Source organism: Gopherus flavomarginatus, chromosome 3, assembly GCF_025201925.1.
Source record: "Gopherus flavomarginatus isolate rGopFla2 chromosome 3, rGopFla2.mat.asm, whole genome shotgun sequence".
NCBI classification, from domain to species: domain Eukaryota; kingdom Metazoa; phylum Chordata; order Testudines; family Testudinidae; genus Gopherus; species Gopherus flavomarginatus.
Genome location: NC_066619.1, coordinates 175353961 through 175370895, shown reverse-complemented (window position 1 = coordinate 175370895; position 16935 = coordinate 175353961). Strand labels below are relative to the sequence as shown.

Below are 16935 nucleotides of genomic sequence, written 5' to 3'. Positions count from 1 at the left end.
TAATGCTCTGAAAGTCGATGCTAGCCTCGGTACTGTGGACGCACACTGCCAACTTAATGTGCTTAGTGGGGACACACACAATCAATTGTATCAATTCGACTTCTAAAAAAATCACTTCTATTAAATCTACCTAATTTTGTAGCGTAGACATACCCTTAGTGCACATGAGAATTAGTCCTTAAACTTGGATTGGTGAATGTCACTTTTTTTCTAGTTAGTTTCATTCTCTGATCCTCTTGCACTTAGAACACTGCTTTCAGTTTGTTTCCAATACTTCAGGAGAATATTTAAATTAAAAAATAAAAATGAAATAAATACTATCATGAAACATTCGTATTCATAACAGGTTTTATAAACCCTGATCCCCTGAGGTAGTACTCAAGTGCATTGCAAAATTGGCTCCTTGAGTGTTTTCTGGTCAAAGAATTTCAGGATTTTATTCTAATTCCATCTACACTGATTTTATTCCAATAGAAAGCCACTGACTTCAGTTGAGTTATTCCTGATTTAAGAACCAGGCCCAACATGTCCAAAGAGTTCCATAGAGTTTTCAGGCCAGATTATGCTCTCAGCTACACTATCATAAATCTGGAATAAATCCAATTATTTCAGTGGAGTTACTGAAGGTTTACATTAGTGCAACAGAAATCAGAATTTGACCTTGAATTTACACTTGTGTAAATCCAGAATAAACCCATTGAAGTGAAGGGGGTTATACAAATATAAAACCAATGAGCGATCAGAATCAGGCCCTTTGCCTTTATATCCACTGGTTCCAAATCAGCATTCATCAGCTTGGTATTTGATTCTGTTTTAATGAAGCATTAGTGATCTTTAGTATCTTGTTCTGCCATAATCTAGGTTTGTTGCAATTTGCTTTAGAGTGTGAGGACAATTTCATTGGTAGTTTATTCAAATACTTCTTACCAGGTGTCATGCATCCCACAGGCCAGGTGATCTCAAAAAGCCCCCAGGAGGATCCCTTTCAGGTCAATCCTCGAGTGTTGCACTCTTTCTCTGTGGTAAGCCCTGTGCCCTCACTGGCTCTGAGGACTGAACCTCAGAGCCTTCAGCACCCTTCCTTCACACCATGAGATCCCCTCAGCAAGTCCACCTGAATTGGACACATGGGGGAGAGTAACATACAAAGGAAGCAATGCACCCCAGTCTGGACTGACTCTCAGCCAGCATTGTAAAAACAGAAGGTTTTGTGGAACACAGCATAGAAAGCCCTTAGATTAGCATAGACAACAGGAAGCTACAGCAAAGTCCATACTGGGTCTGTCCAGAGCCCACAGCTCTCTCTCAGCCCATAGTCCAGAAGTGTCCCTGCATCCAGCAGGCCACACTATACAATCCCCCACCTGGCCCCTCCTCAGTCCGTTGTTCTTCCTGGGCAAACCTCTTGTCACCTGGCTATCCACATTAGTTCTTTGTTCTCCAGCTGGTCCGAACTGGCCGACTTCCTGAAGAGGCATTCCATAGTCATTAGTTGATATGTACCAAATATCCAGGCCTTTGTCTTTTGTGAGATCACAGATGAGTTACAAGGGGGTTAATCCCTTCTTCAGGGGCAGTGCTGTTAGACCCAGCACTGGGAGTGAAAGCCTGAATCAGGAATCTCTAGAGCACTATTATTAAACCAACGGCATAACATAAAATTACTTATCCTGATAGCACAATGCTACTGATCATACTTACCCAGCAATAACTTTGAACTGAGTTTAGGTGTGTTGTGGAGATCATATACTCAGGCTTCAACAGGGAAAGCTTGAGCTATTATTAGTCCCTGCCATTCAAATCACACGGCACTGCAGGAACTGGCATTCTCACCTTTGATGTCCCATATAATGTTACAATAATTGGCATTTTATTTCACAGGAAACTTTAAAATTAAACAATGGTACATATTATTGGTATGGTAGAGTAGTTACTAAGGCATTTTATAAACACAGCATCTATTTTCAAAACATAAGAGTTGCACTGTAATAATCCTGGACAACAGCCAGACTAAATAGTAATATCATCTTGCTCAGCTTTTTCAGACAGGAATTATTCCATTATATTCTAAAATAATGTAACAGTAACTTTATAATATGCTACTTAGAATATATCATTTATATTACAAATAATAATGTACAATAGTTGTTTGCTATATCCTCTTAGTTAAGGTGTTGAGTAAGGAATATTGGATATTTGCAATACACATTAATGAAAGTCACTGATACAAATCCAATGGGACTCATTTTTTCATTTTATAAAAATGTTAGATTCTTTCAGGTCATATCTTAAAAAATAGTTCTGAAGAACAATTTTTTGTTCTGTCATTGGAATGGACCAGTTTGTACTAAATGAACCAGGGGGGTTGTCTTTTATTTTTCACAAAATATCCTACGGAGGAACTTTCCTAAATGTCCCTGTGGAAACCATTATCTCCTATTTCAACCTGAACACTGTGCTATTCTAGAACACTGCATTACACTGTCAGTATTCTTTCACAAGGTAGATCTTCAACTGGTGTAATCAGCATAGTTCCAGGATCTATCCCACTTGTAGCCTTTTATTTTAATTTAAAGTAAATGTAATTATATTGTATTACAAAAACTGTGGGTTCAGCTCCGGCACCTAGTCTCAAGTTAGAACACATGAAGGCCAAGGAAAGTAACATATACAATCACAAGAACAAGGCCTAATATCTTTTATCAATGTTATTAAAGTTACCTGCAACATTATGAATATCACAGCATACACAATCCTAGCTATATCCATGCACAGACATCCTCACATCCTCCTAGATCGTATTAGGGTCTGATGGGTCTCTCATGGATTGATCATCAGTAGAGGGATGGTTAACGTTGGTGTTTTCCTGTAGGAAGCTCAAATTTTTCCCTTCTGGGCACCCTGTTTTCATATGATTCTGCACATGTACATGAAAATATCAACCCTCTTTTTCCTTATTGGTTTGGTTTCCCCCAGAAACTTGAGGTGCCCCATTTTCTATAGGTTGTGTATAGTTCATTTTAGTCTCATTCGCATGGACACACAACCTGTAGCCTGTGATTAAGGCACATGTTAGAAACAAATGTGCCTCTAAAGCATTTTTGTGATTTTAAATTAATCTTCCAACTAATTCTTCGGTCACTTACTTAAGTCAACATTTCTTATCTCTAAGGCCTAAAATAGTTAAACTAAAATTTTACAGGCCTCAGCCTATAAGTCATCCATTTCAGCCCTCCTTACTTAGATACCTAATTATTAGGGCTGCCGATTAATTACAGTTAACTCACGCGATTAACTAAAATAAATTAATTGCACTATTAAACAACAGAATACCAATTGAAATGTATTAAATATTTTCAATGTTCTTCTACATTTTAAAATATATTGATTTAAATTACACAGAATACAAAGTGTACAGTGCTCATATTATTTTTGCTTCCAAATATTTGCACGTAAAAATTATAAACAAAAGTGGTATTTTTCAATTCACCTCATACAAATACTGCAGTGCAATCTCTTTATCATGAAAGTGCAACTTCAAATGTAGTTTTTGTCTTACATAACTGTAATCAAAACAAAATGTAAAACTTTAGCACCTACAGGTTCACTGGTTCAGCGAATTGCAAAGCGAAACAAGTTAGTTTACCTGAGATAATGCTGCCCACTTAATTACAATATCACTTGAAAGTGAGAACAGGCAGTTGCATGGCACTATTATAAGTGGTGTTGCAAGATATTTATGTGCCAGATGCGCTACAGATTTGTATGCCTCTTTATGCTTCAGCCATCATTCCAGAGGACATACTTCCATGCTCATGACACTTGTTAAAAAAATTATTAATTAAATTTGTGACTGAACTCCTTGGGGGAGTGCATGGCTACATTTGCATTCACCTGTCTTGTATTTTTACAAAATAATGTTATTACCTCGCCTTGCATTTTCTCTTTCTACTTTTGCCTCTTTTTGCATTTTAACCATACTAACGGAATCGGCTGCATTCACCTTCTAGACCTTGGCTTAAGTTTAACCCCCTGCAACATTCTGCACAATAGCGTCGATCCAATTCCGTGATCTGGGGAATTAGGACGGCATTTCTGCCCCCCTTGAACGCCTCCTGCCCCGTCACGCCGCGAAAGCCCTCAGTCCTCTGCGAGGCCTTCCCCGGCGAGGCGCCCGGAGCTCGCACTCCGCGAGCTCACACCCAGCCCCAGGTCGGACCGCAAACCGGCTGCAAACGCGTCCCGCGAGGCCCCGCTGTACGCAGGCGGGTAGCTCGCGAGCACAGCCTCGCTCGGGCACTTAACGCTCGGCGGGTCCCAGCCCACTACGTCACCGCAGAACCCTGCAGCTTGCGGGGCTCAGAGCCAAGTCCCAACGCCAACCCGAGCCCCCGCCACGCTGGAGCAAGATAAGCACGCGCAGCCCTGACCCTAAGGGCAGGCGCTTCACTTGCCCAGTGCGCACGCGCAATGGTCCCCGCCTTCCGCACATGCTCAGTAGCAGAAAGCCCCCTACTTGGAGGAAAGGCACCGTTGTGGTAGGATAAGGGAGCGGGCGGGCGGGGAGGCCGCCGAGTAGCGCCCCTCCCCCCACGTCGCCATGCCGCTGGAAAGCTTGGCTCGCATCATCAAAGTGCAGCTGCCTGCCTACCTCAAGCGCCTGCCCTTGCCCGAGAGCATCAGCGGCTTCATCAGGCTGACAGGTACCGCGGGCTGGGCCCCCTCTGCTCTCCCGCCAGGATCCAGCCTTGCCCTAGTCCCTCCCCTCCCCCTCACTTCTCGGCCTTCCACCCAGCCTATCCCCCCCACTTCCAGCGCCCCCATCCAATTCCTGTGCCCCATCTCTCAGCCTTCCCCAGCCCATTCCCCCCTCCACCTCCCCCACCTCATCCCCTCTCAGCGCCCCCATCCAATTCCTGTGCCCCCATCTCTCAGCCTTCCCCAGCCCATTCCCCCCTCCACCTCCCCCACCTCATCCCCTCTCAGCGCCCCCATCCAATTCCTGTGCCCCCATCTCTCAGCCTTCCCCAGCCCATTCCCCCCTCCACCTCCCCCACCTCATCCCCTCTCAGCGCCCCCATCCAATTCCTGTGCCCCCATCTCTCAGCCTTCCCCAGCCCATTCCCCCCTCCACCTCCCCCACCTCATCCCCTCTCAGCGCCCCCATCCAATTCCTGTGCCCCCATCTCTCAGCCTTCCCCAGCCCATTCCTCCCTCCACCTCCCCCACCTCATCCCCTCTCAGCGCCCCATCCAATTCCTGTGCCCCCATCTCTCAGCCTTCCCAGCCCATTCCCCCCTCCACCTCCCCCACCTCATCCCCTCTCAGCGCCCCATCCAATTCCTGTGCCCCCATCTCTCAGCCTTCCCCAGCCCATTCCCCCCTCCACCTCCCCCACCTCATCCCCTCTCAGCGCTCCATCCAATTCCTGTGCCCCCATCTCTCAGCCTTCCCCCAGCCCATTCCCCCCTCCACCTCCCCCACCTCTTCCCCTCCCAGCGCCCCCATCCAATTCCTGTGCCCCCATCTCTCAGCCTTCCCCAGCCCATTTCCCCCCTCCACCTCCCCCACCTCATTCCCTCTCAGCGCCCCCATCCAATTCCTGTGCCCCCATCTCTCAGCCTTCCCCAGCCCATTTCCCCCCTCCACCTCCCCCACCTCATCACCTCTCAGCGCCCCCATCCAATTCCTGTGCCCCCATCTCTCAGCCTTCCCCAGCCCATTTCCCCCCTCCACCTCCCCCACCTCATCACCTCTCAGCGCCCCCATCCAATTCCTGTGCCCCCATCTCTCAGCCTTCCCCAGCCCATTTCCCCCCTCCACCTCCCCCACCTCATCCCCTCTCAGCGCCCCATCCAATTCCTGTGCCCCCATCTCTCAGCCTTCCCCAGCCCATTTCCCTCCTCCACTTCCCCCACCTCATTCCCTCTCAGCGCCCCATCCAATTCCTGTGCCCCCATCTCTCAGCCTTCCCCAGCCCATTCCCCCCTCCACCTTCCCCACCTCTTCCCCTCCCAGCACCCCCATCCAATTCCTGTGCCCCCATCTCTCAGCCTTCCCCAGCCCATTCCTCCCCCACCACTTCGCCGGTGTCCCCCACCCCAACCCATTCACTTCCTCCCATCTCCCTGATTCTTCCCCCTTCCTATTGCTTCCTCCCCATCCCATTGCTTTCCCCTCCCACATCTCCCCTGCCTTTCCCCTAGAGCTCCCCTTTCTTGCCCCGATGGGTGTTGAGAATGAGGAAGTGAGGCAGCTAACATAACTGGCAAGAGAGTTGCTTACCTCAGTGCCCTCTCCTGCTGGTGGGTGAAAATTTGCCTCTGTGTGCCTTAGTTTCCCTTGACCTAAGGGGGTGACTGCACTTCCACCTTGTTTGCTTCACAGTGGCAGACAGAGAAGCAAGTCTGGCTAAAATAAAATAACTGCCAGCAGTAAAATATTTACTCTTGCAAAATATTACTTCCCCCAGATCTAGTGTGAGTTGTTTCTACAAGTCTTAAGAGTGACTCTGTTGACTGCCAGCCTAGTGCTGCAGCCTCTTCCCTGGATCATATTGTGTTCTTTCTGCCTGTAATATCACTAAGGCCAGTTAGCGTAATAACTTTGAAGTTTCAAGCTTCAGTCATGTGAGTTATTCTGAAAAAGGTAATCAAAAGGTTTTTTTAAGAGTGAGGTGGGGAGGGAAGCTGTTTACTCTAAACAAAATCCTTTCAGTTAATTGATTTGAAACTTAGAATAAAATTAATTATCACCTCTGGGAGGGGCCGGTGACAGGGGCAGCTCCAGGCATCAGCCCGCCAAGCGCGTGCCTGGGGCTGCAAGCCACGGGGGGGCGGGCTCTGCCGGTCGCTGTGAGGGCGGCGGGCAAGTTGCCTTCGGTAGCATGCCTGCAGAGGGTCCACTGGTCCCGCGGCTTCAGCGGACCTCCCGCAGGCTGCCGCCGAATCCGCAGGATCGGGGACCTCCCGCAGGCAAGCCGACGAAGGCAGCCTGCCTGCCATGCTTGGGGTGGCAAGATACCTAGAGCTGTCCCTGGCCAGTCACGTGACATTTCAGTCCCAAAGGTGAATGTTTCAGAAACTAATGAACATAAGTAGAAGAGGGGATTAGAATGGAAACTGCTTTGTCATTGCTATAGGAATTCAATAACAATTTCTTAGCTGAGAAATTCCAGAAGTCCTGTACATTCACTGGCTCTGGTACTTAACAATCAAGCATAGTGAAAGTATGGATGCAGATACAAAATGTAGTCAGAAATACATGGCTAGCATTTCAAATCTGGACACATGATTCATTTCTGCAGTATTTAATAGGCTAGTGTCCATTGTCACACTTAAATGTCTTTTCTCTAAGATGTAATGTATGCATCATGTTGATAGCACTAAATTGAGAAAAATAGCCAAGAATTCTGTGGGTGCAAGATTGAAGTATTTCAGTGTTATGGCACACAGCAAACTTAATGAAGAGCTTTTCAAGAGCATCCTCCTTGAAATAATATTCTCTTGGCTCATAGCCCCTTTACTTGGGCCTGGTCTATACTGGGAAGGGAGTGAGGGGAAATCGATCTAAGTTATGCAACTTCAGCTACGTCAATATTGTAGCTGAAGCCGACGTACTTAGATCTACTTACTGTGGTGTCTTCACTACGATGAGTCAACTGCTGCCGCTCCCCCATTGACTCTGCCTGCACCGCTTGCTGAGCTGGAGTACAGGAGTCGACAGGAGAGCGCTTGGGGATCAATTTACTGCGCCTCGTGTAGACGTGATAAATCACTCCCCGCTGGATCGATCGCTGCCCGCCGATCTGGCTGGTAGTGAAAACATACCCTTGGTTTCCTGACATACTTTTAAAGTCTTTGGCTCTGATCTGTGCTGTCAAATCCTTTTACCTTTGTAGAGTTACATTCAGGGCCGGTTCTAGGCACCAGCAAAAGGGCACGTGCTTGGGGCAGCACATTTGCAGGGGCGGTAGAGATCCAGCATGGGAACTGGGAACCAACAGGGGGCCCTGGGAGCTGTAGTTCCTTGGTTAGCTCCCTGCCGATAGAGCCAGCCCTGGAGAAGGGAAAGACCTACATTTCCCAGCATTTCCTTAACAGCTATCAACAGGAAAGGGAGGGGAGGGAGGTGGGTAGCTAAGACCTCATGCTGCAGCTTGCTGTGAATAGATGCTCACTGCTAGAACGGGGTGGCACTGTGAACGGGGGAACAAGTATGCCCAAGGAGTAGAAGGCTTTGGCCTAGATATCCCCTTCAGAAGACATCCCCAGACTGGATTAGGGATACTGGTGTGACCTCACCTTGCAGCCCCCAAAGAAAGAATTGGGTGGACTAAATGTACAGTGCTCCTCTCTATCTGAAGCCTAGCAAGGGAAGTACGTGGATCCCCCTAGAATTGAAAATGAAAAGTAAGGGAGGGGAGGCTCTACTAGAGGACCTGGGCAGCTTTAGATACAGTACCAGGCATGTAGGAGGATTTCCACTTCTGAGCCATGGAAGCAGAAATTGACTTTTCCTTTCCAGATTTAGCTAATATTCAGAAAGGGAATCTTGCACCTGCCTTTCAGATTTGAACACTCTCAAAATTCAGGAGTGCTCAAGCTCAATTTGGGCAGCTGTTACTTCATTTCTCCCAGATCAAATATACTGATCCACTGTAACTTGCTGTAGAAAAAGTAGGATAAAATTGAGCAAGAAATGCTCCCCAGTGGTTATTAGGACTGGAATTGCTATTTTCAATAGCCATTGCCTTTTTTTTTTAAAGTTCCCTTTTAAAAGGAAGACAGTGATATTGCATTGGCAAATTCCCCATAGAAACAAAGAGTGGAACAAAAGAATAATAAAGGCACCTCAACTTTTCCTCATTTATGTAGGACAGTCTTATAGTATGCATACAGATATCCTTCAACCACACAAGCTGAAAATTGTTCCACTTTACTGCAGTTCTGTAACAGTATGAGAACCAATCCTGTCTGTGTTCTGTGCACATCCAAAATTCCGTCTGAATGACCCGCTCTGGGACAGAGTTACCAGTGACTCAGGGCTGGGGCGGAAGGAGGGTGCAGTTGTGGGGGGAGAACCCAGGGCTGGAGCAGCAGGAGGGTACAGGTGTGGGGCAGCCAAAAATTTTTTTGCTTGGGGCAGCAAAAAACATAGAGCTGGCCCTGGTTACATTCACTTCAGTGGCGCTGCACATGGGCAAAAGGGTCTGCCCACGGAGATCAAATGGCAAGAACCTTAAGTTATTCAAACAGCAGCTGTAATGTGGGCAAGTTGAATAATAAGTTTTGAAGTACTAAATTTATACAGCAATGCACTCTACTACATTGCTTTATGGAATCATTTAATGATAGGACATGTTTGCTTGCTTCTTCCAAAAGGTCGCTCAACAAGAATACAGCCAAATCAAGGGTCATATGGTGCCAGAACTGCACTTGAACTGAGTAATCGGCAGGAATTTTCACTTAATTTTTAGCAGATGCTGCTCTTTGACTATAGCTCTTTTAAAAAGACACCTTCAAAGTGTTTCCCTAACTCTTGAAAAAATAACCCTTGAAGTGTGAAACAGACATCTGGTTACTTCTTGAAATATTTCTTCTTTTGTTGAATTTTTCCCCCTGAAGGGCTGCAGTTGGAGACTAAGGACTTGTCTGCGCTAGGAAGTTGTACCACTTTACAGTCCAACAGCAAACCAGAACAGTTAAACTCTACAATCCAGGAAACTGTATGTTCTGGACTGTGCCTGCTCTAACCATTGTGGCAGCTGTAATTCAATAAGTTACTGATTAAGAACTAAAAGATTACAGTATACTAATACAACCATATTTTGTAAAAGGAAGATTAAACATACAAGCATTTTCTAGGACATTTGCTACTCTTTGTATTGTATTACAGTCCCTGTTTGTTGTTCTCCTGTCCCTAACCTGCCTACTTTTCTGTCTGTCCTTAGGTTGTGAGCACTTAGGAGAAGGGTTTGTCCCATCTTGAATGTCTGGGAAGCAGCTAACACTGGTAGCTAGTAGGCACTAGTGATTAGTTGTTAGCATTGTAGGTACTATAATAATCAAATCATCACAACATATATATAATTGTTGTAGGTGTGCTTACCATTTTACAAAACAGTTGTAGACAAGATCAGTGCCTTGAATATTACACAGTGTAACAAAGTATTCACACAGTAAAAGACGGTTACTCACCTTTGTAACTGTTGTTCTTCGAGATGTATTGCTCATATCCATTCCAATTAGGTGTGCGCGCGCCGTGTGCACGTTCGTCGGAGACTTTTTACCCTAGCAGCACTCGGTAGGCCAGCAGGTCGCCACCTGGAGTGGCGCCGGTATGGCGCCTGATATATACCCCTGCTGGCCCGCCCGCTCCTCAGTTCCTTCTTGCCGGCTACTCCAACAGTGGGGAAGGAGGGCGGGTGTGGAATGGATATGAGCAACACATCTCTAAGAACAACAGTTACAAAGGTGAGTAACCGTCTTTTCTTCTTTGAGTGCTTGCTCATATCCATTCCAATTAGGTGATTCCCAAGTCTTACCTAGGCGGTGGGGTCGGAGCGAGACGTTGCGGACTGTAAAACCGCTGCGCCGAAAGCGTCATCGTCTCTAGCCTGCTGGACCAGTGCATAGTGTGATGCAAAGGTGTGTACAGAAGACCAGGTGGCCACGCGGCAGATTTCCTGTATGGGGACATGGGCCAAAAACACGGCAGATGAAGCTTGAGCCCTGGTAGAATGGGCGGTAAGAGGCCCCGCAGGAACGTGGGCCAAGTCGTAACATGTCTGGATGCAGGACGTCACCCAGGATGCGATACGCTGGGAGGAAATTGCCATGCCCCTCATGCGCTCCGCCACTGCCACAAACAATTGCGGTGAACGGCGGAAGGGTTTGGTCCTCTCAATGTAGAAAGCGAGAGCCCTTCGGACATCTAAGGAATGGAGCTCTTGCTCTTGTCGGGATGAATGCGGCTTTGGGTAAAAGACTGGCAGGAAGACGTCCTGGTTAACATGAAAGGCGGAGACGACCTTAGGGAGGAACGCCAGGTGCGGTCGCAGCCGTACCTTGTCCTTATGGAATACAGTATATGGAGGGTCCACGGTCAGAGCCCAAAGCTCCGAGACTCGTCTAGCCAAAGTGATAGCGACTAGGAAGGCCACTTTCCAGGACAGGTACAGCAGCGAGCATGTGGCTAAAGGTTCGAAGGGGGGCGCCATGAGCCTGGTCAAGACAAGGTTCAGGTCCCAAGTAGGGGTAGGCCGTTTGACGTGAGGATACAGTCGCTCCAAGCCCTTGAGGAATCTTGACACCATGGGGTGGGAAAAAACGGACTTGCCAGTCTCGCCTGGATGGAAGGTGGATATAGCTGCGAGGTGAACATGTAGAGAGGAGATCGCCAATCCCTGCTGCTTGAGAGACCACACGTAGTCCAGGATAGTGGGGACTAGTACGGAGTGTGGGGCGTGGCCGTGCTGGTTGCACCAGCAGCAGAAGCGCTTCCATTTCGCGAGGTAGGTTGAACCCGTGGAAGGCTTCCTGCTGCTCAGCAACACTTGTTGTACTGCTGCAGAACAGCGCAACTCGGGCTGGCTTAACCAGCCAGGAGCCATGCAGTCAGATGGAGGGACTGTAGATCCGGATGGCGCATCCTGCCGAAATCCTGTGTGATCAGATCTGGCCAAGGAGGTAGGGTAATTGGGTCCGCCAGGGACAGATCGAGCAGCATGGTGTACCAGGGCTGCCGCGGCCAAGCCGGAGCGATCAGGATGAGGTGGGCTCTATCTCGCCGGACCTTGATCAGGACTCGGTGGACGAGAGGGAAGGGTGGAAAAGCATAACAAAGACGTCCCTTCCACGGAATGAGGAACGCATCCGACAGGGAGCCCGGGGAGCGACCCTGTAAGGAGCAGAACACCTGGCATTTCCTGTTCGATCTGGAGGCGAACAGGTCTATTCGGGGAAACCCCCACCTCCGGAAAACCGAATAAAGGACGTCTGGATGGATGGACCATTCGTGAGATAGAAAGGACCTGCTCAGGTGATCTGCGAGGGTGTTCCGCACTCCTGGGAGAAAGGAGGCCACTAGGTGAATAGAGTGGGCTATACAAAAGTCCCACAGGTGTATTGCTTCCTGACACAGCGGGGAGGACCTGTTTGTTGATGTAATACATGGCCGTTGTGTTGTCCATGAACACCGCAACACAACGGCCGTGTAAATGGCGTTGAAACGTCTGGCATGCCAGTCGGACTGCCCGCAGCTCGCGCACATTGATGTGGAGAGTCAGCTCTCTTGTCGACCAGAGACCCTGTGTGCGCAGGGTCCCCAGGTGTGCACCCCAGCCTAGCGATGACGCGTCCGTTGTCAAGGACACTGAGGGCTGGGGGGCGTGAAACGGTAGGCCTGCACACACTTGGGAGGACGTCGTCCACCAGCTGAGGGAGCCTATAATGGTCGGTGGAATCTATATGATTGTGTCTATGGCGTCCCTGCCTGGTCGATAGACCGACGCGAGCCAGGTCTGCAGCGGGCGCATGCGGAGTCTTGCATGCTTCGTGACGAAGGTGCATGCGGCCATGTGCCCCAGGAGAGCGAGGCAAGCTCAAGCAGATGTGGTCGGAAAGGCTTGTAGACCTTTGACCAGGGAAACTATGGCTTGGAACTGGTGCAGGGGAAGACTGGCTGTCGCAAGGTTGGAGTCCAGCAATGCCCCGATTTAACTCTATCCTCTGCGTAGGCACCAGAGTGGACTTGTCTGGGTTGATGGTCAAGCCTAGGCTCGTAAACAGCTCCCTGATGATGGCGACGTGGCCGACCACCTGCGCCTCCGAAGTGCCTCGGATAAGCCAGTCGTCGAGGTAAGGGAAGACGTGGATACGACGACGGCGCAGGGAAGCAGCGACAACCGCCATACATTTGGTGAATACCCGAGGGGCCGAGGAGAGACCAAAGGGGAGGACAGTGAATTGGTAGTGATCCTGATTTACCACAAAGCGTAGATACCGCCTGTGCGGAGGAAAAATCGCAATGTGGAAGTATGCGTCCTTCATGTCGAGAGCAGCGTACCAATCTCCGAGATCCAGGGAAGGAATGATGGTTCCTAAGGATACCATGTGGAACTTGAACTTTTTGATGAATTTGTTCAGTCCTCGCAGGTCCAGGATGGGCCGAAGGCCCCCTTTTGACTTGGGGATTAAGAAATACCGGGAATAAAACCCCTTGCCCCTTAACTCCTTCGGCACCTCCTCTATAGCTCCGATGAGCAGGAGCTTGCAAACCTCCTGGAGGATAAGTTGCTCGTGAGAGGGGTCCCTGAAGAGGGACGAGGAGGGAGGATGGGAGAGGGGTGGAGAAATAAACTGAAGACGGTATCCAAACTCCACCGTGCGCAGGACCCAACGATCCGAGGTCAGTTGGGACCACGCCGGCAGGAAGGGGCGGAGGCGGTTGAAAAAATGAAGAGGATCCAGGGAAGGGATTAGTAAGCTGCTCTTGGGCGCACCCTCAAAAGTTTGCCTTGGGTCCCTGCGGTGGTTTGTCGGACCCAGAATTGTTACCCCTTTGAGGACCCGACTGTCGTCTGCGGTTCGGCCTGCCTCGCCTCCGGGTAAAGTCCTGTCTGGGGCGAGGCGGGGGGTAAGGATGCTGAGGGTGTGGGTGGAATGGTCTTCTCTGAGTCTGGGGTGTGTGCATTCCCAGCGAACGCATGATAACCCGGTTATCCTTCAGGCTCTGTAGCCTGGGATCTGTTTTCTCTGAGAAAAGACCCTGCCCGTCGAATGGCAGGTCTTGGATCGTGTACTGCAACTCCGGCGGTAGTCCAGAAGCCTGCAGCCACGATATCTGACGCATGGCTACACCCGACGCCAGCGTTCTCGCTGCCGAATCGGCGGCATCTAAGGACGCTTGCAGTGTGGTCCTGGCAACCCTCTTCCCCTCTTCCAGGAGAGCTGAAAATTCCTGGCATGAGTCCTGGGGAATTAGCTCTGTAAACTTGCCGACAGCCTCCCAGGTGTTGTGGCTGTATCAGCTCAGGAGGGCCTGCTGGTTTGCCACACAGAGCTGAAGGCCTCCCGCAGAGTAAATCTTGCGGCCCAGCAAGTCCATGCGCCTGGCTTCTCTGGACTTTGGCGCAGGAGCTTGCTGGCCGTGGCGCTCCCGCTTGTTGACTGATTGTATCACCAACGAGCAGGGGGCGGGGTGTACGTAGAGGTACTCATACCTCTTGGATGGCACCATATATTTTCTTTCCACTCCGCGGGCTGTGGGTGGAATGGAGGCCGGAGACTGCCATATGGTGTCCGCCTTCGCCTGGATGGATTTGATGAAGGGGAGGGCCACCCTGGTCGGTGTTTCTGCGGAGAGTATGCTGACCACCGGGTCCTCCACTTCAGGGACTTCCTCTACAGGAAGGTTTATATTTTGGGCAACGCGCTGCAGAAGGTCCTGATGTGCGCGGAGATCAATCGGCGGGGGCCCTGATGAAGATGTGCCCGCTACCGCCTCATCTGGGGACGAGGAAGTAGATAACTCAGGGAGGAGTGGTTCCTGTACGGAAGCCTCGTCCTGAGGGACCTCCGTCTCTGGGGCATCCTGCTGTGCTAGGGGATGCGCAGGGTCTTCTTCCATACCCGAAGGGGAAGGTCGGCTGACTGTGGCCTCTGGTGCACGGTGCTCCGAGTGGCTGGAGCGTGCTGGGCCCAATGGTTCGCCCTGGGCTTGGTGGTATGCCCAGGGTGTCCAAAAGGACCATTGCGGTGGTCCATGGTCCGAGTGGGCCTGCACATCAGACCCCCGTAGGAGGCGCTGTCCACATGTGAAGAGGCGGATGAGTGATGTGAAGGCCACGGAGGAGCTGTCAATGACTGTGCCAGGCCCCTGCGCATACAGATTTTGTCTCTGCGCGGTGCCGGCAAGCGGTACCGGGAGTCATGGCGGTACCTCGATCGGGACCGGGACCTGCTACCAGCTCGGTGCCGGGAGGTCGACCGGTGCCATGTGCTGCCGTGCCGGGAACGGCTTTGGTAGGAACGGTGGTGCCACGATCTGGACCGGTGCCGGGAGTAGTACGACGGCGACTGGGATCTTGATCAGTGCCGCGAGTACGACCGGTGCCGCGGGGAGCGGCCCCGGGACTGCGAGCGGCGTCTGGATCTTGATCGGCGCCACTGAGAGTAGTCCCTCGATCTGGATCGGGACCGATGCTCGGTAGCGCCTGGCGAACGTGGGCGCACCATGGTGGGCTTGCCCATCGACTGGATAACCCGCACCGGCGGTGCCGGGGGTTGGGGCGGCTCGGGCTCTGTCAGGGCGATGAGGTCGCGTGCCACGGAGAAGGTCTCCTGCGTGGAAGGCGCGACGAGCTCAACCGCAGGTCGTGCTGGGGAGCTAAGAGGCACCGGACTCAACGGCTCCTGCGAAGCTGGAGTCGACGGTGCGACGACGCTCGGTGCCGCGGCGGATGACGTTGCCGGGCGGTCCGATTTGGAAGCGCGCTCCGACTGCGGTGCAGTTGTAGGTGCCGCAGGAGTCCTGTGCTTCTTGCTCCTCGGGGAGAGGGAGCGGTGCCGGCTGGGGTGCCAGGCCGGTGCTGGGCGGGAAAGCGAAGCCTTTGTCAGTGCCGGGCGGTCCAGAGCGGAGGAGACGCTTGGTCCCGGTGCCGAAGATGGGGGGGTCAGTGCTGCCTCCATCAAGAGCTGCTTTAAGCGACTGTCCCGCTCTTTCTTTGTCCGGGGCTTAAACGCCTTGCAGATCCGGCACTTGTCCGCAAGGTGGGACTCGCCTAGGCACCTCAGACAGGAGTAGTGCGGATCTCCTGTGGGCATCGGCCGACGACAGGCCACACAAGGCTTGAAGCCCGGTGAACCGGGCATGGGCCCCGGTACCGTGGGGAGGAAAAAAGGGGCGAACCCCCGATCCTCTCTAACTGTCTACAGAACTACAATTTACTAAATTTAACACTAACTATAACGACGATGAAAGAACTATATACACGATACTACACAAGAGTGAAACGCAAGGGAGGTGGAGAACGGCTAGCCATGCTCCACAGTTCCAACGACCGACACGGGCGGTAAGAAGGAACTGAGGAGCGGGCAGGCCAGCAGGGGTATATATCAGGCGCCATACCGGCGCCACTCCAGCGGGCGACCTGCTGGCCCACCGAGTGCTGCTAAGGTAAAAAGTCTCCGACGAACGTGCATGCGGCGTGCGCACACCTAATTGGAATGGATATGAGCAAGCACTCAAAGAACAGCTCAAATTCAAGACAAGGAAGGAGATATTATAGAACATATCAATTGAATTATGGTCAATGAAAGATGCCTAGAAGTGTAGAGTAAATTTGTTATTACTAATATTTACTACTATAAATTAAAAAGAATGAATGTTCTTTGGCAGCCTCAAATGAAAATTTACAAACTTTGATCTAGTTTGTTTCCTGGCTGTGAAAGAAGGGAAGTAATTTAAAAATATTATTTGTACTGAGTGATCATCTATTTGGCCATCAATCAAGGATCAGGGTCCTGTGCTAGGCACCATACTCACTAAGCACACATTTGTTTGAGTGTTGATCTTATAGTCTCAAGCCTGACCCCAGGATCAGGGTGGGCACTAAAATAATATTTGGCTATCAGAACTTTTCCTCTTTTGCATCCCTAAGTTTAATTAGGAAAAACTGTCCCTGAGTAAAAGCTCTTACCTTATCAATCACTGAGAAATGAGGGGGAAACACAGGGTGGAGAGCAGCATCCTACATATAGCTTTGTATTTTAGGCTGATAAAAATCCTGGGCCCCCTGTAGCTAGAAACTGAACCATTTTTTGAGATCTGATGTCAGTTATAGCCTCTCTCTGACGGCTTGTGTTGACAGGAAAAACTATACTCAATACAATATGCAGAACCACCATTCACCGAAAGTAGAAGCATTGAGGG

General features: G+C 50.2%; 2 protein-coding genes and 1 long non-coding RNA gene across 3 annotated transcripts in view; 1 reads left to right on the top strand and 2 right to left on the bottom strand.

The window, feature by feature from the left end:
• Window positions 1-3330: 3330 nt before the first annotated feature.
• On the bottom strand, window positions 3331-4400 carry LOC127046908 (uncharacterized). The gene is made up of 2 exons (XR_007773251.1): window positions 3647-4400; window positions 3331-3563 (listed from the first exon to the last, which is right to left on the bottom strand). It is a non-coding gene; the product is annotated as an uncharacterized LOC127046908 (long non-coding RNA).
• A 114-nt stretch (window positions 4401-4514) lies between these two features.
• CISD2 (CDGSH iron sulfur domain 2) overlaps window positions 4515-16935 on the top strand; it is a 22547-nt gene continuing 10126 nt past the window's right edge. Inside the window, exon 1 of the mRNA XM_050944553.1 lies at window positions 4515-4703. Coding sequence (XP_050800510.1) covers window positions 4601-4703 — 103 coding nt within the window. The 5' untranslated portion in view covers window positions 4515-4600. The remainder of the gene's footprint in view (window positions 4704-16935) is intronic.
• Window positions 10351-16935, bottom strand: part of LOC127046887 (uncharacterized) — a 23883-nt gene continuing 17298 nt past the window's right edge. Inside the window, exon 2 of the mRNA XM_050944518.1 lies at window positions 10351-10452. The gene's annotated coding sequence lies outside the window, so the exon portion shown is untranslated. The remainder of the gene's footprint in view (window positions 10453-16935) is intronic.